Genomic DNA, 24,810 nt, shown 5'->3' with positions numbered 1-24,810 from the left:
GCTAGAGATTTTCTGACCTTTCAGCCCAGTTTATGTTTTACGAACTAGCGCTTGGAATTTAATAGTAAAACATTCCTCCCTACTCTCCCTTAATTTACATCATCTTTTATTTTTTCAATTACATCTTCTTTTTCGTGGGCCTACGCTCTAAGGCTGTGTTTGTATTGCTCTGGTCTTCCGAGAAATCTACTCTTACCTATTATATTTTCTACATCTTTTTTTCTGTGAGTTAGACGATATTTTGTATTGCTGATTACATGTATATTATATTCTATTATCTATTATTGTTGTATAAATTGAAGTTATTTGCTTCATATACTTTTCCCATAATTGGTTATGAACTTAAATAATGACCATATGTGTAGTGCTTCATGCATTGGCTATACTATAATTATTTGTTTAATAATTATACATCTGTTTACGCATTATTGTTAATGATTTTACGTATTTTTGCGCGTTGAGCATATTAGTTAGAGCTGTAGTTAGTTTAAGGGAATAATAAAGCTCTGAGTATTCCATTATATTTCGTCGTTGTTTATTTGTTTGTGTGTTTAAAAAATCAAGCAACTTGATTTCTTCTCCTAAATTTCAGCGTAAATTTCTACTGTTCACTACACCACAATTATTTATTTCATACATTTAGATAAATAACGTCTGAGAAATGAACAAATGGGATCGAATTATTTGGTCGGGAATTCCCGATGAAACCCTACATGCTGGTGCTTGAATAGTGTAAATGAACATTTCCGTATGAATAACGTCTGAAAATGCAACAAATGGAATCGAATTATTTGGTCGGGAATTCCCGATGAAAACTTACATGCTGGTGCTTCAATACTTTAACTGAACATTTCAGTATGAAAAACGTCTGAAAATGGAACACATGAAATCGAAATATTTTGTCGGGAATTCCCGATGAAACCCTACATGCTGGTGCTTGAATAGTTTAAGTGAACATTTTATAAGGAATTTACGCTGAATAAGTCATTTTGGTGATTAAATTCGTACTGGCTACACAAAATGTCTTGTTTTGTTATGCAAATGCCTTTATTTTGACCGCTGAAATACATTTTGGACCAAAACAGAAAAAAAGATTTTCTGTTTCTAATTTGGACAGTGATTTTTGTACAGTCATCGAAATTGTGAGATGTTATGTTTATATCTATTTCCTTTGTTTAAAAATTTGTCATGAAGCATCTCTTCATCTATTATAAAGCTTGTTTTGGGTCTCTCTTTAGTAAGATTGTTTACATGTAAATACCATGTGACTGTCATTTTCAGCCTCTGTTCTGTTTCATTTTGTACCATTGTAAATATGTGTTTTGTATGAGGTTTACAGGGAAGATTGGGCTAGACCTAACTGTGTTGCCTCTATAAATAAAGTATTATTATTATTATTATTATTATTATTAAAATAGCATGGGCATCAGAGGGCACTGTCACTTTTCCTTATATTTAGCCAGTGGAAACTTCAAAAATCTTCTTGTCAGAAACCAGTTGTCCATTTTCAAAGTAATTTTACAAAAATGTGTCTTGGGTGACAAAGTTTGCTGCAATATTCAAATTCATCAAAAACATAGCCACCAGAGTTAATGTTATTTTGTCATAAAAGAATATCTCATTCTAAACCATTGGTCTGATTTTGAAACAATTCCACAGAAATGTTCTTTGGATGTTCTTGAACCATACAAGTTCATATGACTCTGATTTTCAGAAAAACATGGCCTCAAGACGGAAGTAAAGAAATAATGTTCTAACACCATTTCCTTCTAAACCACCGATGGGATTTTGAAATGATTTAACACACATTCTTTAGACGACTGGCTACTAAGATTGTAAAGTGTTATTTCTTCCTTTAAAATAAATGTCTAGTTTTCCCTGTATGGCTCTGTGGAAAACTTTGCAAATCCATGAATCTGCAAAAAATTCCATTTTGGAGAAATTATTATAGTTACACCTATTTGTCTTGTGAAACTCTGATGAGTTGTCTGGTGGCCCTCTTGCATTATAATTAATCCAAAACTATTGCTGCACATTCATTTCTGAATAAAATGTTATCATTATGAATTAAAAAAAAAAAAAAAAGCAAAAGCATTGATCATGATGATGTGAATAGCAAAATAGCGTCACTCATACAAATAAAACTTACAGACCTAGTTTAATTGTGAGTCATCTCTCCTGTCTGTTGTTAAAACAAACAGTGAATGTGCAGCACAATGTATGACAGACAATTCATGAATGTTTAATTCCATCTGTTGAATAGTTCCAGAAATATTGTTGAGATGATACCAGTCTTTGTCAGTGATAAAATTGATAATGTGTAATTGATAGTCATAAATTCACGAAAACTTGAAAAGCATGATATTGGCAGTTCTGATAGTTGTTTTTACAATTTGATCTGTAACATCATTTTATGATGATTTGCAAGATATAAGTCTAAATTATACAGTAAAGATTAGAAGGAATTAAATGCCTCCAAAACTATTTTCTATGTAAAAATAACAATGTATATCACGTTTTTATCAGCATTTCTGGCCTTGCACTTCTTCTTGCTAGACTACTCTTGTCTTGAAGGTCTGTCTTTAGGCTATCAAAATTTACCAAAAAAATATCGGGATGACCATACTGCAATGAGACCATGGTCACATGAGGCACATGACGAAAACACTAATATTGCATCGGTAGACATTAGGAAATTCCTACTTTCATTTTACCCAGGAGCTTCAGCGCAAACCTTGAAGCATATACAACTGATGATGTTGTTCCCATCTGTACTGGAATTTCTTCATCAAAATTGAAGCATATAATGTAGTTTAAAATCATTCCTCTTTACAAACAAGCAACACTGTTCCTCAGAGATCTTTAGAATGGTGTTTAATATGAAGATAAAACAAAGGAAAAAAGCTGTAATATACTATGTGTAAATTTCACTCACTTTCAAAGAAATGTTTGAACCTGATTCATTTTAATCATTGTTGTGTTAGCTTACAGGAAGTCAGCACTGGTGTCTTTAATGAGGTCACATGACCCCAACAGAGTTCCAAATCATGACCTTTCGAGTTTGGTTATGTGTTTGACAGCAATTCCATTTATAAAACTTGAGATGTTGTTTAAAACATAAATGATCCAACAGTTTACTGTGGTTGAGTAATAGAACACAGCTTGTACTATTTATGTTGTTGTCACTAGTTAGAAGTGTGGTAGTAATTAAGTTGATAGCTGAAACAAAGTTTGTTTGTTTGTCCTAGTGTGCCCTTTTCTCATGCGAAGAAGTTCACAGTTGCTTAGAGTTTCTTGCATAGTAGAACTTGATACTGGTAGGAAAATTTAGAAAGTCTGTTAGTTTACTGTGAAATGAGTGCAGTGTATAGATGTGTCAATCTTCAAGATAGATTTGCAATGAATGAACAAAATTCCCTTTAATTATAATGTTAAGACTTGAAATATGTGAATGTCTGTCCCTACAAATTAGTTGTCTAGGTCATAACCACAGTATTTTCAACTAATGAAAATTAGTTGTCTAGGTCATAACCACAGTATTTTCAACTAATGAAAATTAAATGATTTCAGGGCAGCTCATAATGATTTATTTTGTTGGGTTTAACGTCGCACCGACAAAATTATAGGTCATATGGCGACTTCCCAGCATTGAGTGTGGAGGAAGACCCCAGATGCCCCTCCATGCATTATTTCATCACAGGCGGGCACCTGGGTAGAACCACCGACCTTCCGTAATCCGGCTGGATGACTTCGCCACATGAAAAATTCAGCGCCCCGAATGATGCTCGAACCCACATAGGTGAGGGGCAAGTGATTTGAAGTCAGCCACCTTAACCTCCCGGGCCATGTTGCCCCCCAGCTCATGATTAAAGCATTATATAGCATTCAGCCTCATGCAGACAAAAAGTTACAATAACTTCTAGTGATATTTTCATACATGTTTACAGGCTGTGTACATTGCACCTTTGAAAGCTCTTGTGAGAGAAAGAATGGAGGACTGGAAAGTCCGGATTGAACAGAAGCTTGGCAAAAAGTAAGTACAAGAGCATGTTTCAGAAAGTGTTTCTTGTTTGGTGTGTATAGCAATATCTGTGTAGCTTTAAGTAATCTAAAATGATTTTTAGCTCGACTATTCGAAGAATAGTCTAGCTATTCTACTCACCCTGGCGTCGGCGTCGGCGTCGGCGTCGGCGTCACACCTTGGTTAAGTTTTTGCATGCAAGTACATACAGCCATCAATTAAAGGCATATAGCTTTGAAACTTATTTTTTCTTTTTCTAGGTCAATTACCAACCTCTCTGGGTCAAGTCCCATAACTCTGACTTGTATTTTGAGCAAATTATGCCCCCTTTTGGACTTAGAAAATTTTGGTTAAAGTTTTACATGCAAGTTACTATTTCCAAAACTAATGCAGATATTGATTTGAAACTTCACATGTGTCTTCGGGGTTATAAAACTAGTTGATAGCAGCAAGTCCCATAACTCTGACCTTCATTTTGGCCAAATTATGCCCCCTTTTGGACTTAGAAAATTCTGGTTAAAGTTTTGCATGCAAGTACATACAGCTATTTCTAAAAGGCATATAGATTTGAAACTTATTTTTTCTTTTTCTAGATCAATTACCAACCTCACTGGGTCAAGTTCCATAACTCTGACATGTTTTTTGAGCAAATTATGCCCCCTTTTAGACTTAGAAAATTTTGGTTAAAGTTTTAAATGCAAGTTATTATCTCCAAAACTAATGCAGATATTGAATTGAAACTTCACATGTGCCTTAGGGGTTATTAAACTAGTTGATAGCAGCAAGTCCCATAACTGATATGCATTTTGGTCAAATTATTCCCCCTTTTGAACTTAAAACTCTTTTGATATTTAACCTTTTTAGGTAATATTTTCCTGCCTCTGGGACAATATTTTGAATAGTCGAGCTTGGCTGTCTTATGGACAGCTCTTGTTATTTTCGGAATTTTGAAATTATGTTAAAAACTTGGTTTAATTATTTTATTCCCAGTCTCAGTTCCGAAAGATATAAGTACAGCAGCTAAGCATAAATATTTATTGACTCTATGGGTAAGTCCTTTGGTTTTTCTGACATTTCTAATCTGACAGCCACTGGGCGACTGTTTTGTACTATAATGGTAGGTCTGCAGATTGTAGCAGAACATATTTTTGTATATGCATAGTTTAGCATGTTTTCTAGATTTATTCCAGACCTTTTCTTGTGCCAGCATTTTGAAAATTAGTTTGTATAATACAATCAGCATGACCAAAATACAGTTTTGGTTGGAGCTGTTGTTCTTCAATGTTATGCCAGTCTTCTGTATATAATGAATAGGGGGAATGGGTGCAGAGAGGGTTAAGGCTTTTGGATGCCTAAGGTTCTTACATGTTAAATTGACCTTTACAGGGTAGTAGAGTTGACAGGAGATGTGACACCAGACATGAGAGCTATAGCAAAGGCTGACCTCATAGTGACAACTCCAGAGAAATGGGATGGTGTTTCTAGGAGCTGGCAGACTCGTAACTATGTCAAAGCTGTCTCACTTATTGTGATAGATGAAATACATCTTTTAGGTATGAGAACGTAGATATTTCAAATTTTCAAGTCACAAAGAATGAAAGTATCTTTGAAAAACACATGAGCATCTAAAGGGGGTTATCTTTTAAAGCATGCACAGTTATTACGTTGGCAAACCTGAATACATTTTATAAGTAGAAAATCCTAAGTGCATTTGCATGCACAACACCTCGATGCAATCACTTAATCGCTTTTAGGTAGTTTTAGATATTGTGAAATCATTAACATGCATGGGGGACTAATTTTCGTGGATTTCATGGTTGAGTCTATCCACGAAATTTAATTCCAACAAACAAGTAAAATTCCCATTCATTTTATGTTCAAAAGTTGAAATCCACAAATTTATATCCCCACGAAATTGCCATTTTGACTAAAACCACGAAATTTCATGCCCACGAAATTAAATGATTTCACAGTAGTGACTCTACTCTAAAAAGGGAACAAATGCCTACTTACTTATAAAGGTAGAATTTGTCACCAGTCTGTCTATCATTCTGTACATGTCTACATGATTTTGTAAGCATTTGATAAATCTTCTCCATTGAACATAACACTTGTTACACATATTTCAGTTTTATCTTTCTTCTGTAGGCAGTGATGGAAAACTTTGATGTAACGACAATATTCTGCTTTGACTTTGATAGGGTATTTTTATGATACATCTCCATTTTGTCTAGAGACCACTGGCTAGCTCAGTAGGGGGATGCAGATCTGTGGAATGCAGGGTTGAGTTTGATCCCTAGGTGAGGCATAGGGGCCTCCGTGGCCGAGTGGTTAAGGTCGCTGACTTCATTGATGTGGGTTTGAGCCTCACCCAGGGTGTCGAATTCTTCATGTGAGGAAGCCATCCAGCAGGCTTACGGAAGCACGGTGGTTCTACCCAAGTGCCCACCCGTGATGAAATAATGCATAGAGGGCACCTGGGGTCTTCCCCCACCATCAAAGCTGGAAATTCGCCTTATGACCTATAATGGTGTCGGTGCGACCTTAAACCCAACAAAATAAATAAATTAATGGGTGAGGCATATGTTCTCTGTAATGACTGATGGCATCATGTCAGAAGTCATTTCATCCTCCATCTTTAATGCATGCAGAGAGGCTGGCAGTTTTTTGTAGAGAACAGGTTAGCACTAGAACAGAATCCAGGAACACTGGTTAGGGTAATTGCCAGCAGCTACATAACTGAAATACTGTTGAGAAATGGTGCTAATACCAAAAACAAACAAATTCGGTCTACTTAGACCTTGTACTTATAATTCAGTGGTATCTTTCTGTAGGAAATGACAGAGGACCTGTTCTTGAAGTAATTGTCTCAAGAACCAATTTCATCTCTTCACACACAGAGAAGAAAGTGAGAGTTGTTGGCCTGTCTACTGCTCTAGCTAATGCCAGGGACCTTGCTGACTGGTTAGCTATAGGACAGGTAAGTTGACTTCTCTACTGTTCAAGCTGATGCAAGAAACCTTGCTGACTGGTTAGCTATAGGACAGGTAAGTTGACTTCTCTACTGTTCTAGCTGATGCAAGAAACCTTGCTGACTGGTTAGCTATAGGGCAGGTAAGTTGACTTCTCTACTGTTCAAGCTGATGCAAGAAACCTTGCTGACTGGTCAGCTATAGGACAGGTAAGTTGACTTCTCTACTGTTCAAGCTGATGCAAGAAACCTTGCTGACTGGTTGACTTCTCTACTGTTCTAGCTGATGCAAGAAATCTTACTGACTGGTTAGCTATAGGACAGGTAAGTTGACTTCGCTACTGTTCTAGCTGATGCAAGAAACATTGCTGACTGGTTAGCTATAGGACAGGTAAGTTGACTTCTTTACTGTTCTAGCTGATGCAAGAAACCTTACTGACTGGATATCTATAGGACAGGTAAGTTGACTTCTCTACTGTTCTAGCTGATGCAAGATACCTTGCTGACTAGTTAACTATAGGGCAGGTTAGTTGACTTCTCTACTGTTCTAGCTGATGCAAGAAACCTTACTGACTGGATATCTATAGGACAGGTAAGTTGACTTCTCTACTGTTCTTGCTGATGCAAGATACCTTGCTGACTAGTTAACTATATGGCAGGTTAGTTGACTTCTCTACTGTTCTAGCTGATGCAAGAAACCTTACTGACTGGATAGCTATAGGACAGGTAAGTTGACTTCTCTACTGTTCTAGCTGATGCAAGAAACCTTACTGACTGGATAGCTATAGGACAGGTAAGTTGACTTCTCTACTGTTCTAGCTGATGCAAGAAACCTTACTGACTGGATAGCTGTAGGACAGGTAAGTTGACTTCTCTACTGTTCTTGCTGATGCAAGAAACCTTACTGACTGGATATCTATAGGACAGGTAAGTTGACTTCGCTACTGTTCTTGCTGATGCAAGAAACCTTACTGACTGGATATCTATAGGACAGGTAAGTTGACCTCTCTACTGTTCTAGCTGATGCAAGATACCTTGCTGACTAGTTAACTATAGGGCAGGTTAGTTGACTTCTCTACTGTTCTAGCTGATGCAAGAAATCTTACTGACTAGTTAACTATAGGGCAGGTTAGTTGATTTTTAAAGTGTTCATGGTGAGCTATTGTGATCACGTTGTGTCCGTCGTGCGTGTCCTCCTGTCCATCCATCTGAAGATTGTGATGCGCCAATTCAGACAGTATTTGATGTAAATTGATGAAACCTTGCTTTAGTATTAATAATGATATGAACTTGCACACCTCCGATTTCCAGAGTTATGGTCCCTGAAATAGTAAAAAATGCACAATTTTACATTGTGACACACCTAGCTCAAAAAGTATTTGATATAAATTGATGAACACTTGAATGAGTCTTTATCATGATATAAACTTAAACTTCTATTTTTCATCTGGCTCCACCCCCTATTTCCAAAGTTATGACCCCTGAAATAGTCAAAAATGCTCATTTCACCTAATAATGTGCCTAGCTCAAAAAGTATTTGATGTAAATTTATGAAACTTTGCATGAATCTTTATCATGATATGACCTTCTTTTTGAGATTTTAGTGCTAATTACAGATTTATGGCCCTTGAAATAGCCAAAATAGTGGATTTTTTGTTTGTGATGCTCATAGCTCAAGTAGTATATATGGTCTTGAATAATGAATCCTTTATAATGTTTGTTGAGGCTATACCCACTTAAGACTGCAAACATTTGAATTATTGCCCATTGTTTGTGACAAATGTACCAGTGGGGGCACACCCTGTGTCCTACAGACACATTCTAGTTGTTCTTTGATCAGAAAGCTATTTCATGTCATACACTCTATTTTAAATTTGCTGAGGAAATGCTTTAATTAAAACTGTTCAGAGACCTCTTTGATGGCAACATTATGTATATGATGTCTTTTTCAATTATAGGTTGGTTTGTACAACTTTCGACCTTCAGTACGACCTGTTCCACTGGAGGTTCATATACATGGCTTCCCAGGCCAGCATTACTGCCCAAGGATGGCCACCATGAATAAACCCACATTTCAAGGTACTGTATTGGAACAAATTTTTATAACAGGAAACTATAATCATTTTCCATCTCGGGGCCTCCATGGCCGAGTGGTTAAGGTCGCTGACTTCAAATCACTTGCCCCTCATCGATGTGGGATCGAGCCTCACTCGGGGCGTTGAATTCTTCATATGAGGAAGCCATCCAGCTGGCTTACGGAAGGTCTGTGGTTCTACCCAGGTGCCTGCTCGTGATGAAATAATGCACAGAGGGGCACCTGGGGTCTTCCTCCACCATTAAAGCTGGAAAGACGCCATATGACCTATCATGTGTCGGTGCGACATTAAATCCAACAACAACAAAAAAAAATTTCCATCTCCGAATTTTCATTCAGCTTTCAAACACATGTAGAATGTATAAAACTGAAGAAAATAAAATGTTAGGCAATTTAGGACATAATTTTTTCCCTGAAAATCTTTAAAAAAAATAATTTTTTCTGCTATAATGTAAAGAAAAGTAGTAAATTTACCAAATGACAGAAATACACAAGAAAAAAATTATATGCTTTGGGATCTTGAAAATGTGGAAAACTTTTTTTTTGTTTTAATTTGTTTTTGCGTTTGTTTTACCGTTGTTAATTTGAAAGTTTCTAAACCAACCAAACCTGATTAGGAAGGTAATGTCTGTTTTATTTCAGCAATCAAATCACACTCCCCTTCGAAACCAGTACTGATCTTTGTATCATCACGACGACAGACCAGACTAACTGCTTTGGATCTAATTGCATTTCTAGCTGGGGAAGACAATCCTAAACAATGGTTACACATGGCTGAAAACGAGGTAAGTGACACAAGCTTATCTATATTTCAGACTCTGTCACACTGTTGTCAACATCTATTACAGGCAGACGAAAGAAGTGTCTGAAATTGAATTTGTTAGTTGAAGACTTTATGAGAAGTACAGATGGGAGCCGGGTTTAACTGTTTTTTCTTAGACTAATCTATCAAATGTGACCATTTTTTATGATTACCTTTGGTGATTCAGCGGAAAAAGTGCAAAGTTGTAATTATTTTCTTCCCCCAGAAAATTACAGCCTTGTAAATGCCCTAAATAACAAATTGATGTAGTTACTACTAGTGTAAGTTACACCAATGTATGCAATATTAACAAGGTACGTATTTGAACTAGATGCTAAAGTATGATCTGTATCCTTAATTTCAGGGGGTTTTGCAAGAAGTTATAAAATTCCTCTATCAATTACTTGCATCACATGCAAATTTTAATAGGTTTTATATGAGAAATAAACATTGCTTTTTAAGGTGTTTAATCAGGGAAATGTTCCTGTTAACATGGTATAGAAATGGGATGAATGGTATACGATGTAAAGTTGTCTTCAGAGAATATCAAATTTATCTTGGAAAATGGTTTCTCTGGTATTACATAAATTACTCATCAGGGCCATGTTTCAATCGAATGTATGTACATGAATGTAATTGAAAGCTGTTAGAAACAAGTTCAGTCACAAAAAGTGTATATACATTATATATATTTATTTTGTTTTGATTTTACTGCTATATAATCCGTATTGTTCAACAACAGTACATTTTGGATATATATATATATATATATATATATATATATATATATTGTTAGTACATTAGTATGCTAAATTTGAAGAATAAAACATTTTGAAATGTAAGAAATGGATATGAAACATACTGTATTCAAATGAAAGTTTAAAAAAGTATATACAGATTTTAATATATTTCGCTTAGTCACTCAATATATTTGTTTTATGGAGTAGATGGTGGACAAGTGTTATGGTCACCACAGTATTGAAAGATCACAAAATAATGGTATCTTTATAGAACAGTCTCTTGATAATTTTTTATTATCCCCCCGCCAAAGGCGAAGGGGATATTAGAAATGCTCTCCGTCCGTGCGTGTGTCCGTCCGTCCGTCCGCAACGATCTTTGTCCGGAGCATAACTACAAAAGTACTGGAGGGATTTTCATCAAACTTCATACACTGATAGAACACATTGGGAGGAAGTGCAGTGTGCAAGAACAATAACTCTACCTTGCCTATTTTTTGAGTTATTCCCCTTTATCTTATTTTCTTAAAAAAAATTGTCCGGAGCATAACTCCAAAAGTATTGGAGGGATTTTCTTCAAACTTCATACACTGATAGAACACATTGGGAGGAAGTGCATTGTGCAAGAACAATAACTCTACCTTGCTTATTTTTTGAGTTATTCCCTTTATCATATTTTCTTAAAAAAATTTGTCCAGAGCATATCTTTTTCATGCATGGAGGGATTTTGATATATCTTGGCACAAATGTTCACCACCACGAGGCGGAGTGTCATGCTTAAGAACCAAGTCCCTAGGTCTAAGGTCAAGGTCACACTTAGAGGTCAAAGGATACAAGAACGAAAACCTTGTCCGGAGCATTTCTTCTTCATGCATAGAGGGATTTTGATATAACTTGGCACAAATGTTCACCACCACGAGACAGAGTGTCATGCGCAAGATCCAGGTCCCTAGGTCTAAGGTCAAGGTCACACTTAGAGGCCAAAGGTCAGATACAAGAATGACTTTGTCCGAAGCATTTCTTCTTCATGCATGGAGGGATTTTGATGTAACTTGGCACAATTATACACCATCATGAGACGAAGTGTCATGCGCAGTTCCCATCCTTAGAATTACTTCCCTTTGTTGTTACTTTAAATAGCTTTTATTGTAACTTTTTCATTACTAGTCGTAGGGGAAAATCAAGACCACTTTTCTGTAGTACAACATGCATGCTACATCCAATTTTGAGGTGTATTTTGACCAATCTCTACCTGGTAAAGATTTTTTTGTGGACTTACAATTTTTTTTTTTTTTTTTTTTTTTTTTTTTTTTTTTTTAAGATTAACTTCCCTTAGTTGTTACTATAAATAACTTATATTGTAACATTTTTATAATTGATCGTAGGGAAAAAACAAGACCACTTTTCTGTGGTACAACATGGATATTACTTTCCAATTTTAGGTGTATTTTAAGATATCTCTGCCTGGTAAGGAGTTTTTTTGTGGACTTAGAAAAACAAAAGACTTACAATGATTACTAAACAACCACAAAATTAAAATTCCATTTGCAAATACAGCTGCTAGAGTAAAGAAATTTGCTGTGACGGGCGTATATTGTGACATTCTGGCACTCTTGTTCCCTGTTAGCTTTCCATTCCTTCTTTTTACAGTAGCCATACAGAAAAACATCATAGCTATACTGTTCATGAAAATTGATAAAATTTAGCAGTAAACCACCTCACCACTGACTTATTCTTTCTTCCACATCTTTAAAACCCCTGATGCGGACCACAACTAAACGGTTCTTCAAAGTTTTCCCCAAAATTAATACTTTTCAGACACTAACTTGCCAGGAACTTTAGCCTTCAATTATAATATGCCCGGCGGGGGGATTGGCCATGTCTAACATGGCTCTTGTAAATTTAGAAAGACAGGTAATATGTTGAGCTGTTGATCTGCCACTATGAAGATTACCATATATACATTAATTTTATGTTTCATTTGTGTTTAAAACATTACATTTTGATGTTGTGTCATGATGGATAGTAACATTGATTAACATTGTTCATGTGTACTTCCTCCCTCCTCCCTTACTTCACTACATTGAAATTTTTTTGGTATAATTCAAGTCAAGTGGTCTTTTTAAAGTCATCAAGCCTCGGAGCATTGTTATTCAGCATCTGGAGTTGTGCACCTGATGTTTTAATTGGGATTCCACCAAGCAAGACCATAGTTATGTCCCTTGACATAGTAAAATAACGCATACAGTCACAGGAGTGGATGCACCAATGTCCTATGGACACACACCTAGTTATAAAGAACTCGCTTAATACAGGTACCATGTTGACTGTATTTTACTCAAGTTGAACATACATGCAGTGGTGTATTCTATAACTTGAATCACTTGTTAAAAACTGAGTTTTGAAAACATCAATAGCTTACTTGATTGATTGTTTCAGAGCACAGTCTTGAAATTAACCAATGATAAAGTTGTGTTCTAACACTAGATCTAGTCTTCATACTCCATTCTCAATACACCACAGGAGTTCTTACTTAATGACCATTTTTGTAAGGTCTTGTGGTCAGTCTTTTTAAATATGCAAATAATTTACCTGAATAGCACCAACTAGGAGAACATTGATCCTTGAATGATGCAAATGGTGGTCATGTTGTTATCTGACGAAAATATCCTGTATAAGGAGATTTATACCACTTAAGCATTTTTGTGTGTTAATATTGTTGTTAATTAGTGTGAGGGGATGAGTAAGCTGTTGTTAGAATACAGTGATTAAGGATTACATTACATTATTAAGTAATATTTTCCCCCAATTTTACACCAGCTGCTGATCATTATGTCTCCCACACCACTGTGGTGGGAGACATATTGATTTGCTTCTGTCTGTGTGTCTGTCAGTCTGTCACAAATCTTGTCCGCACTCTTAAGTTGAACATTTCTCATCCAATCTTCACCAAACTTGAACAAAATGTGTTTGCCAATAAGTCCTTGGCCATGTTTGATAACTAGCCAAATCGGCCCAGGCACTTCGGAATTATGGCCCTTGAGTTACTGATAGGCCGCTCACTCCACATCTTACCGATAGGCCGCTTACTCCAAAACTTACTCCAAAACCATCAAAGGTATATTTTCTGTGAGTAAACAGTATATAAAGACAGACTTACTATTCAGATGATTAGGCAGTTGTGGGAGACATGCGCTTTTCTTAAAAGCAGCTCTAGGTTTAGGATTAAGTTGGCAATACTTTGCTTCATATCAGCCAATACAGAATTTTTTGGGCCAGTACCAGATTTCTTAATGTGAATGGTTAGAAAAAATTATGCCATTTTGATTTTACTTAAAATTTTATCAACACTTTACTAATCTTATGATTTTATTGATAAATCATTCAGTGCGCTACACCATACAGTACCTTGTGATCATCACAAGTCTTTAAAATCAAATGATGTTTGCGCTGGTTGAAAAACCAGCTCAAGCACTTTTATTATACCCCCACAAAATTGAGAGGGTATATAGGAGTGAGCTTGTCTGTTGGTTTTCATGGTTTCCGGGCAATAACTCATGAAAGGCTTGACAGATTTAAATAAATTTTGGAACACAGGTGTGACATCATAAAATACAGGTTAAATTCGATTTTGAGGTCAGTAGGTCAAAGGTCAAGATCACAATGACTCGAAACTGTTAAACGGTTTCCGGATGATAACTTGAGAATGCATGGGCCTAGGATCATAAAGTTTGGTACACAGGTGTAACATCATAAAATACAGGTCAAGTTCTACTTTGAGGTCAGTAGGTCAAGGTCACAATGACCCAGAACAGTTAAACAGTTTCCGGATGATAACTTGAGAATGCTTGGGCCTAGGATCACGAAACTTAATAGGGAGGTTGATCATGACCAGCAGATGACCCCTATTTATTTTGAAGTTCAACTTGGACATTGGCTTACTTCTTTGACAAGGCCGTAATATGGTGGTATAATTCGTCACTCCTGTGACAGCTCTAGTTTGGATTAATTGGATTTAGGAAGGACTGTTGATGAATTCACCTTTTGCTGATTGGCAGATTTTGTAAACACTGGCATTCAACTTTGAATTCAAGTGGCACCCTGTCCTGTAAACTGGGCATTGCATTAACTGAGTTATGTTCTAGTGTCTGATTGCTACTTGTCACATTGGCCGAGTTAGCAGCGACCTTTTAAATGACATAGAGGACAAAATTACATTGAGTTTTGTGTTGACAAGTAACTTTTCTTTGAAAGTTCCATGGCTATAATTTAGGTGATATTTTCATTAGGAAATGAGTGAACAAATGAAAAATGTCTTTCTTTTCACTTTTGTTTCGGTTCAAATTACAGTTTGTTTAAGTCTGAAAGAAAAGCAGTAAAGTTTTTTGATAAGTATTATAAAGTTAATTGATAAAATAGTCTTGTGTTGGGTGATTTCTTGTAGTCTTTTTCATTTGACCTTTGACAGTCCTATTTGACTTGATCTAATCAGCTTGTCCAAGCCAGGATAAAAAGTCAGTATGAAGACACCTAATTTATAACATTATATTGTTGCCATTAATTACTCTAACGAGCTAGCTAAGTTAGCCGGACAAGTCTGTATCTGATTTCTGATCTCTCTGTCGTGGGGGCTTTGTCTCACTCTGTCCCTCTGGTCAGATCGCTCTGTGTCTGTACTAGTAGAGGATGAATTATGCGCCCTGTGTGGCTGCATTTGAACTATGTAAAGCGCCTTTGAACATGAAATTGATCATGAAAAGGGCGCTATATAAATCAGGTAAAATAATAATAATACTCTGTTGCAAATGACATTAAGCACAATAAAACTATCAGTCAAATATTGGCTAATCTTCAAGAGCCCAGATGGCTCTTCAGTGATATTGATATTACACTGGTAGATATTTTCTGAAGTGATTTCTTTTGAAGTTTGTTGTCTGTGATGTCTAAGACTTCTCATTGCTATGTTATTGGTAAACACAGATCTTTTAAATAACAGACAGTCTAATCTTATTTTTTACTATGCATCGTAAAGTTTTAATGGGATGCCATAAAAGTTCTCTATTTAAATTGTCTGCCATAAACATTCAGTAAAGTAATACATCAAAAATTCAACTTTGCTAAAATTGCCATTGGAATTACAATGTAAATTGTCACTGGTATGATTATCCAGTCTGAGTGTATGTTTATATCGATACTACAAAATAAGCTTTTCTTATCTACCAGTCTATTTCCAATATTATTCTTTATTTCAGCTGTCTTACAAATAGCAAGGGAATAAAAAAAACATTTCGTATTTGAATAATTGATCAGGTTGCATAGAAAAGATGAAAGATATTGTGGGAAGTTCACTTTCACGGTGTCCCGTTTTATAGACAATTCACATGAGAAATGGTAGTAGACTCTGGAGCTTTGAAATGGTCTGATTAGAAAAATATAATATCTTTACTGACAAATAAAACTCATCTTTGTTGGGTTTAGGAATTGATTTTCTGAGTAGTATGCTACATTATTGCACCAGAAAATTAACTTTCCTGTTCTCATAGATTCTCAACTCTGCTTGTGATATCAATATCATTCTGGTGCCAAATATTTTAATTTTGTCTCCCCAAAAAAAACATATTAAAAATTGTAATTTTGGCTTCCTGATAAATTATTTTAAAAAATCTTGCCACAAACTGTGTATTACAAATAAAATGCGCAGTATATATACAGACTGATGACATTGTTAGGGCAATTCTGGAGCGCCAGTGAGTCATTAAGAGCAAATATGCCAGAGTATACGTGAGAATAATAGCTGCTCTTATGCCCACATGCAATCTCCCCCAACCCCTCCCCATGACCAACTTCCATAAAAAAAGGAAAGATGGGAATCCACTGATAAATTTTCTTTACCTGCAAATGCTAGATACCGCAGGGATTTCTGAAAACAGATCTTACTGTTTTCCTTGACGTAAGCATTAGAATAAGGCAACATACTTCTTGGAATAACAAAGGTGTAATGTTTCAAGATAATTGACATAAATTTAAGAAGAGTCCTTTACCCTGAGGATGTCTGCAAATAGATTTTCATGTTTGAAAGCCATTTGAGGTATAAATCAGAACCAGACAAAGACTTTGATAAATGATCTGAGGTGTAGGATTTCCCCGATCATTGATCAGAAACCAAGTTAATTTCTCTTAAAAGATTATATGTCTGTACAATTTTTCTATTGATTTTATAATTTCAGATTTGATATATTAGTATACGAATAGGACATAAAGTACACACTGTCTGAAGTGAGCACGGATGGGTCATAGTCCTTTTAAAGTTACAAAATTTTACAAAACTTTTGGTAGATCATAGGTATTTTATGCTTAGGCTGCTGGCAGGTGCCTTTTAAAGAAACATCTCAACACATTTAAATACATTTTTTTCAATCAGTGAAAGGAGATTTTAGATATACAAAACCTTCAGCCAGAATGATGGTTCTTTTGGCATGGTAAATTACAGATTCTGGCCTTCTGTCTAGAATACGAGTTACGGCCAGCAGACATTTACGCCAGAAAATTATGGTCTGATTGGACGTATAGTTTATTTCATCTGTCATGCAGATTACTACATTACTGAAAGTAAATAGTATTTCCTCTCGCAAAGTAATTGTGTATTTCGAAATGGAGAAATATACAGAATTAACCCTTTTGAGACATGGAGTCTCCCAATGGCAAACTGAAAGTAATAGAAAGGCAGTAATCTTGTTACCGCTGATGGTGATGTCTTATTAGCTGAAGTGAGGTCTGGTTTACACTCGCTGTATACAGCATAGCTAGATTATACGACATCTGTCAGACAAGTCTTCTTAGAGCCAATCACAGTAACACTACTTATTGACAAGAGATATCTATGTAGCTGTTTCGATTAATGTACCTCAAAAATTTTCTTTCCATTACCTGTTCTCCATGTGTGAATTTAGCATTCACTGGTTGTTAAGGAAAACCAAATGCCTGTATAAGCAGAAAGTGCCCACCCGCATAGCTCAGTAGGTAGAGCGTTGGTCTATGGATCGCGGGGTCGTGAGTCTGATCCCCGGGCGGGACGTATGTTCTCCGTGATAATTTGATAAACGACACTGTTTCTGAAGTCATTCGTACTCCACCTCTGATTTATGTGTGAAAATTGGCAGTTACTTCCGGAGAACAGGTTTATACTTGTACAGAATCCAGGAACACCGGTTAGGTTAACTGCCTGCCATTACATGACTAAAATACTGTTGAAAAACGGCGATAAACCCAAAACAAACAAATAAAGACCAGAAAGTGCCAAAATAACATAGGAGATTACATAATTACATGAAAACCAGCCATTGTCATTTGGAGTTCAGACTACCTTAAAGCAGATTACACATAGCGATGACTAAGAATGCTAATTTTGTTGCTGTGACCAAGTCAATAATTATGATAAACTTTTTACTGGGATAATATTGCTGTTACTGGCTGCATATCTCATCCAAAAAGATTCAATAAACAGGTCTTGAAGATGTGTCAAAAGTGGTTTTTCCAGTGACTAATAATCTTATATCATCAGATTTCTGTCTGTCTAACATTTCCCAGAAGCTACTTTTTGATCCAGCCTTTTCTATAACAAGATTTTCGATGATTTCTCTTTACATATGATTCAATCCCATTTATATCATTCACCATTTAATAGAAGCTGAAGTGTGATAATAAAATACTTTTTCATCTTTCCAAGCTATTGTGATTAGTTTTGAATTTATTGTCCAAATATAGATACAGGATATCTTCGTTAGCATTTAGCCAAACTTTTGAGGGAAAAATTCATGTTTGGTCATAAAATTTATATTATTAAAGAAATCTTTCAAAATCAGATGGTTCCAACTACCTCTGCAGAAAGTCTAACTTAAGACTTACTCTCAGTGTTAAAGAACAAAGCAGTTTCACCAAAAAAACATGTAACAGATTTTGTTGATCAGGTAGTATAGACGCCCTAGCACTGAGATATATAAATGTTATTCGATGTTTCTCAATACAGATCTGGTGAAGTCTTTCTGCGCATGTAACAAAAATCATTATCATCGGCGTGCACGGCAAAAATACACAAATTTTTGCTTGAATCTGGTATATAACGGAGTCTGTAATATATCACAGGCACACAAGATATGTCTTTAGTCACAGTCAATGTTATTAGCTTAAAAGGAAAAATGTCAGATATATATCTTTCATAATGGATAGATTGGTTATATGATCCATAATGTTTTCACAAGATTCTGCTGACACTGCCATTGATAAATGACTTACAATTCTGTGTTTATTGCAGAAATACTCTTATATTGCTCAAATATATATAATAAGAAAGCATGAAAATAATTCACAATCTGTATGACTAACACCTATGCCAGTTAAAGACAAAGTCCCAGCATGGAATGGTTTGGAGAGTTTAAGTCAAATCCAGGCAGGATTTCATTCAAATATACCTCACCAGTGTTGAAACAAGGTTAATACTGCTAGAAACACCAATTTAAGTGATCACTCAGGAAAGAACAGTAGTAGGCATATCAGCCACAACCAGGAATCAAAACAGGGCAGATATATATCAATCGATGTTTAGACTTGAAAACAGCAAATATTCAATTTGCCATAACTTTGTTTATAGGTGATTTATACTAATGAAATTTTGCCAAGCTGTTTCTAATTGCAGAATGCATGTTCGTGCAAAGTTTCATTACAGTTTATATTAGTATTAATTCATGAATGGCAGACAAAAAAGAAAATTATCCTTTTATTAAAGTGTCAGTTTCAGACTTAAAACTTAAATGAATATGGGTGTAGGACTGTAGTCCACTCATAGGAGGCTCTATACAGCATCACTGGACCTCACAAAACGATAAAGTGTTGAGTTTCTTGGTATAGAATAAGTTTCATGTGCTAAATTCCAAACAATGAAATAACACTGACTAGCCACCATTTATAACTGATGAGGCATGAACTGAGTTTGAAAACATTGTAGTAGACACAATAAAATTCTGATGTGATTTTGTAGAGACCTTTTTACCTACAATGGTGTGATCACTGCTTGAGACAGACTTTTATTGTGATACTTCCTGGTGGAGTGCTGCTGTTTCAGTTCTAGATACTTTTCCTAATGTTCTCTAATATTGATCCAAAGTTTTGTCATACCAATTTAGTCCCTAGTTTCTCCATTATTATTGATTCCGATTGTTTTGTAAATCTTTTAGATTAATATGAAATTTCCTGTCTGTAATTAAGTGTGGGAACAGTAATGAGTAGTTCTCTAGAATATCTGATATGTTATTGTCTTGTCTATCATTCTTAAAGATATACCTACTTATAAGAAAAAGGGGACATGCAATGTTAGGGTGATAGCCATCTGTCTGTCTGAGCAAACGTAATAGGTTCTTAATTTGCAGTGAACACAATTAAAAAACTAAAGTTATTCAATCTGTAGCACATATTTGGCTAAAGGAGAAGGTTTGCTTTTGCCCCAAAATGGCCTTAAAACTGAAAATCTCTAAATGGAGTAAAGAACATGTTTTCTTTCATCAAGAAGACAGCACGAAATATTTTACAATAATTCAAACTGAAAATACTTTTTAATATTATGGGTATGGGAAACCTTCGGTTTTTAACCAAATTTTTAAACAAATCTGAAAGTTTAACTACAAGCACAGCAGCTGCTGTTGACCACAATCAAAAAATGACCATAAATTCTGTGAAAGAAGCTGGATCGATCTATGGTCAAAATATTTTTTTGGTCCTTGAGTGTACTCACTACTAAAAACATTCCCAGGTGATCTAAATATGGTAAAAAATTTCTAGTTTCTGAAAAATCTGCGAATTCAGCAATATTCGGTGACATGTTTTGAACAAAATAATAAGTTTATAAAAAACTAAATTCCTTATAGAAGATAAACATTCTAGTCACAAAAAATTATAGTTTTTCAAATTATAGCCAATTTGAAAATTTTTCGAAATTGCATCAGCCATATAAGGCTAAAGTGAACTTTGTCCTTTCTCTTTTGTAGCTAAATTTCTCTTACATTATTTGACTAAATTAAAATTTCTGATATGGCTAAATTTCTCCTACATGACTAGAAAGAACAATAGAGAAATGTAATACTCTTGTGTGGCTTTCACTTGGAAATGTTTTCCATACCTTTTTCACTTTGGGTGTAGATGTTTTAATGGTTTCTTGCACACAGGTGTGAATTTAGGATTTACAAATCTTTCCTCACTATCAAATAATTTTAGCAGAGTAATGGCCCTTGTAATTTTTATCAAAATATCTCCAACACAAAAAGGGGAATTTGAATTTTACCCAATTAATAGGGATAAATCCTGCCTCTGGAGAAATTTGTTCAAACTTAAATAAGCCATTTTGATGTGAGCCTTACCCATAAAATCCCCAAAAAATTGGTGGTATAAATTGAAGATTATAACTTTAAATTTATATATAAAAGAAGGAAATTAAGCTGAATTTAAGTGTTGAATCTTGGACTTTTTGCAGCACGCAGAGCTTGTTTGATGGTGTCGGCAACAGATAACATAAAAGTTGTTGATAATAGATTTTCTCCAGATCCTCTGGCACTTCTCAGCATGCTAGAATATCAGAAGCTATAATTGAATTTACCAATTATGGAATGAAAGATGCATGTGTAAAGTCATTCAGTCTGGCATCTGCAGATAATAATGGTTTGGGGACATTGGAGAGGTCATGAACTTTCGTGATGTATAATGTAACACTTTTCATGATTGGCTCTTCCTGTAATATTGCAAGAAAATATGGCTGGGTTGAGTTGGGTTTTACTGCTGACACAAAAAGGTCATATATCGCCGAAAAAAAAAATGGCTGGAATGAGTTGGGTTTTACTGCCGACGCAAAAAGGTCATATATTGCCAAAAAAAAATATGGCTGGAGGATATTTGTTTGTTTTAGCAGAATATTAAAATTTAATTCATTAATGATAGTGTAGCATTAGTGGGTAACAAGGAAAAATTATTTTGATCTTTCTAAAAGGAAACAATGTCTTTGTTGCATGCATTCTGAGGTTGGTCTGGTTTAAGGTCACATGAAGTTTGTTCAGGGTGCTATAACCACTAGTTTGGTGGATGGTCTGGCATCCATTATCCATTGTTCTTCATCAACATATTTACTTGAACATTTTCTCATCTGAAACTACTTGTCAAAATAACATTAGAATTTATCAATAGCATCCTGGCATCAACCTCTGTCAATTTGTTGTCAAATGGTTTAGGTTGACCCTTTTAAGGGGCCACCAGAGCTAAAAATAATTTTTTTTAAATGACTTCTTCTCATGAACGGCTTGATGGATCTCTAACAAACTTGAGGGGCCTCTTTGGCAAAGTGATTAAGGTCACTCAGACTTCAAATCACTTGCTCCTCACCGATGTAGATTTTAGCCTCACTTGGGGCATTGAATTCTTCATGTTAAGAAGCTGTCCAGCTGGAATATGAAGGTCCGTGGTTCTACCAAGATGCCCACCCATGATGAAATAATACACCTGAGGTCTTCCTCCAACATCAGAGCTGACATGTCGACATTTCACCTATAGTTGTGTCAGTAAGACATTAAACCCAACCAAAACAAACAAATAATCAAACTTGGTCTGCAGCATTGTTATAACATTTGCTTCCTAATGGGGACAGTTGACCCTTTTTAGGGGCTGCTAGAGCCAAAACTGACCACCTCGGTAACCTCGTGGTATAGTGCCCGCTTAGAGTGTGAGTGTGGGAGGTTGCGGGTTCCACCCCTGGCCGTGTCATACCAAAGACGTTACAGAAACAGTATGTCTTGTAGCTGTTGTAGGAGTTTCACTGTAGAAAACAATCACTGACTTACACAAACCTGTCTATAAAGACCACCCTTGGGAGAGTCAAAATGTGGTCTTTATTGGGAGGTGGTCTTTGTTCACAGGTTAAAATACACTGTAAATGTTAAAATGGGAAACAAAACATGTGGTGACTTTAGAGCCAGGTGTTCAGAGGTGGTCTTTGACACCGGTTCGACTGTATAGTTCTTTTATTTGAACTAATATAAAACCTACCTTCATGTTGTCATATTGCTGTAAAATGAATTCTGATTAATGTGCAACTTTTATCTTATCTTGATTACTCATTTGGTGATTTTTTTTATTTTCTGCAGTCTAACAAAAAGTGCTTTATCTTATCTGGATTACTCATTTAGTGATTTTTTAACATCAAAGTCTAACAAAAAGTGGATTTAAAAAGCATTTGCTTGAAATTCAAACAAAATTGTTTGACAAACTGCCTACTCTGCAAAAATATTTGTCTGAATCAGGAAAACTAAACTGATTTAAATTTCTCCTACATGCAGAAAAATTTAAAGATACTATTAGGTTTTTTTTTTCAATATTAATGAGGTGATTTGTTTATCTGTACCAAATTAAAGCTCTGATAGAACATGTTTAATTAAAGTTACTGACTAATCCATAAAAATCTTTATATCCTTTGACAGTTTTCACGATACAAAATGTGTAAAAAATTTCATTGAGCTAAGAAAGTAAATTGTTGAAATTGTTGAAACCGTCGTTTATATGACTGAAAAATTGTTGAAAAAGACGTTAAAACGAACACACACACACTAAATTGTTGAAAACTGTCTCGTTATTAAACGGACAATAAGGCCAAGCATTTTTGTGGATGTATTACTGAGAATAGTATTATTTGAAAAAATATACAATTGTCATACAATCAGTTTGAGGAAAAAGTTTATAAATGTTTATAGTAATTACCGCTAAACATCTGTAACGTTCTTTAAAATGAAAAGTTTTAAATTTGAAAAACTATAACATTATTAAGAAAAAAAGGCACTGGTCACTCTTAAAATAAATTTTTAACTCAACTATACAAAGTATACGGACAGCTATCCTACTTGCGTCGACGCCAGTGTCTTCACCTTGATGAAACTTTTGATGAACTTTCTCTTTATCTCTTTTATAATGCCCCCCTTCAAAGAAGGAGTGGTATATTGTTTGCAGATGTCTGTCGGTTGGTCGGTCGGTCTGTATGTAGACCAATCGTTTCTGGATGATAACTCAAGAACGCTTGGGCCTAGGATCATGAAGGTTGATAGGAAGGTTGGTCATCACCTGCAGATGACCCCTATTGATTTTGAGATCTGTATGTCAAAGGTCAAGGTCACAGTGACCCTGAACAGTTAAACGGTTTCCGGATGATAACTAAAGAACACTTGGGACTAGGATCATGAAAGTTGATAGGGAGGTTGATCATGACCAGCAGATGACCCCTATTGATTTTGAGGTCAGTATATCAAAGTTCAAGGTCACAGTATCCAGGGACAGTTAAACGGTTTCCGGATGATAACTCAAGATTGCTTGGGCCTAGGATCGTGAAAGTTGATAGGGAGGTTGGTCATGACCAGCAGATGACCCCTAATGATTTTGAGGTCAGTAGGTCAAAGGTCAAGGTCAGATTGGCCAGGAACAGTTAAACGGTTTCTGGATGATAACTTGAGAACGCTTGGGCCAAGGGTCATGAAAGATGATAGAGAGGTTTATCATGACCAGCAGATGACCCCTACTGATTTTAAGGTCAGTAGGTCAAAGGTCAAGGTTACAGTGACCTGGAACATTAAAACCGTTTCCAGACAATTACTTGAGAACGCTTGGGCCTAGGATCATGAAACTTGATAGGGAGATTGTTCATGACCTGTAGATGACCCCTATAGATTTTGAGGCCTGTAGGCTAAAGGTCAAGGTCACATTGACCCGGAACAGTTAAACCCTTTCTGAACGATACCTTGAGAATGCTTGAGCCTAGGATCACTAAACTTAATAGAGAGGTTGATCATGACCAGGAGATGACCCCTGTTGATTTTGAGGTCAATAGGTCAAAGGTCAATGTCACATTGAACCAGAACAATAGAACTTTTGTTTACAGTGAGCAAATAATTTCTGTTCCTTGTGCAATTACTGAATGCATCAAGGGGGGCATTTCGTGTTCTATGAGCTCTTGTTACTAGATAGATTTGCTTCAAACTTGAAATAGTTATACCTCATCATCACCCACATCATATGACAGAAGATGCATTCTAGCAAAACTATTCCATGATTTTAGTCCCTTTTATATTAAGAAATTCTAGTTAAGTTCCTGATACACTTTCACTCTAA

The 24,810-nt window shown here is 35.6% G+C and overlaps 1 protein-coding gene across 1 annotated transcript in view; it reads left to right on the top strand.

The window, feature by feature from the left end:
• LOC123551044 (activating signal cointegrator 1 complex subunit 3-like) overlaps positions 1 to 24,810 on the top strand; it is a 256,055-nt gene that overhangs the window by 92,679 nt on the left and 138,566 nt on the right. Inside the window, exons 26-30 of the mRNA XM_053540056.1 lie at positions 3,948 to 4,033; positions 5,408 to 5,574; positions 6,856 to 7,001; positions 8,951 to 9,071; positions 9,730 to 9,872. Of these exons, the coding sequence (XP_053396031.1) occupies positions 3,948 to 4,033; positions 5,408 to 5,574; positions 6,856 to 7,001; positions 8,951 to 9,071; positions 9,730 to 9,872 (663 nt within the window). The remainder of the gene's footprint in view (positions 1 to 3,947; positions 4,034 to 5,407; positions 5,575 to 6,855; positions 7,002 to 8,950; positions 9,072 to 9,729; positions 9,873 to 24,810) is intronic.

This window comes from Mercenaria mercenaria, chromosome 4 (assembly GCF_021730395.1).
Source record: "Mercenaria mercenaria strain notata chromosome 4, MADL_Memer_1, whole genome shotgun sequence".
NCBI classification, from domain to species: Eukaryota; Metazoa; Mollusca; class Bivalvia; order Venerida; family Veneridae; genus Mercenaria; species Mercenaria mercenaria.
Note: the sequence above shows the minus strand (reverse complement) of the source record. Positions and strands in the feature narration are given on the sequence as shown.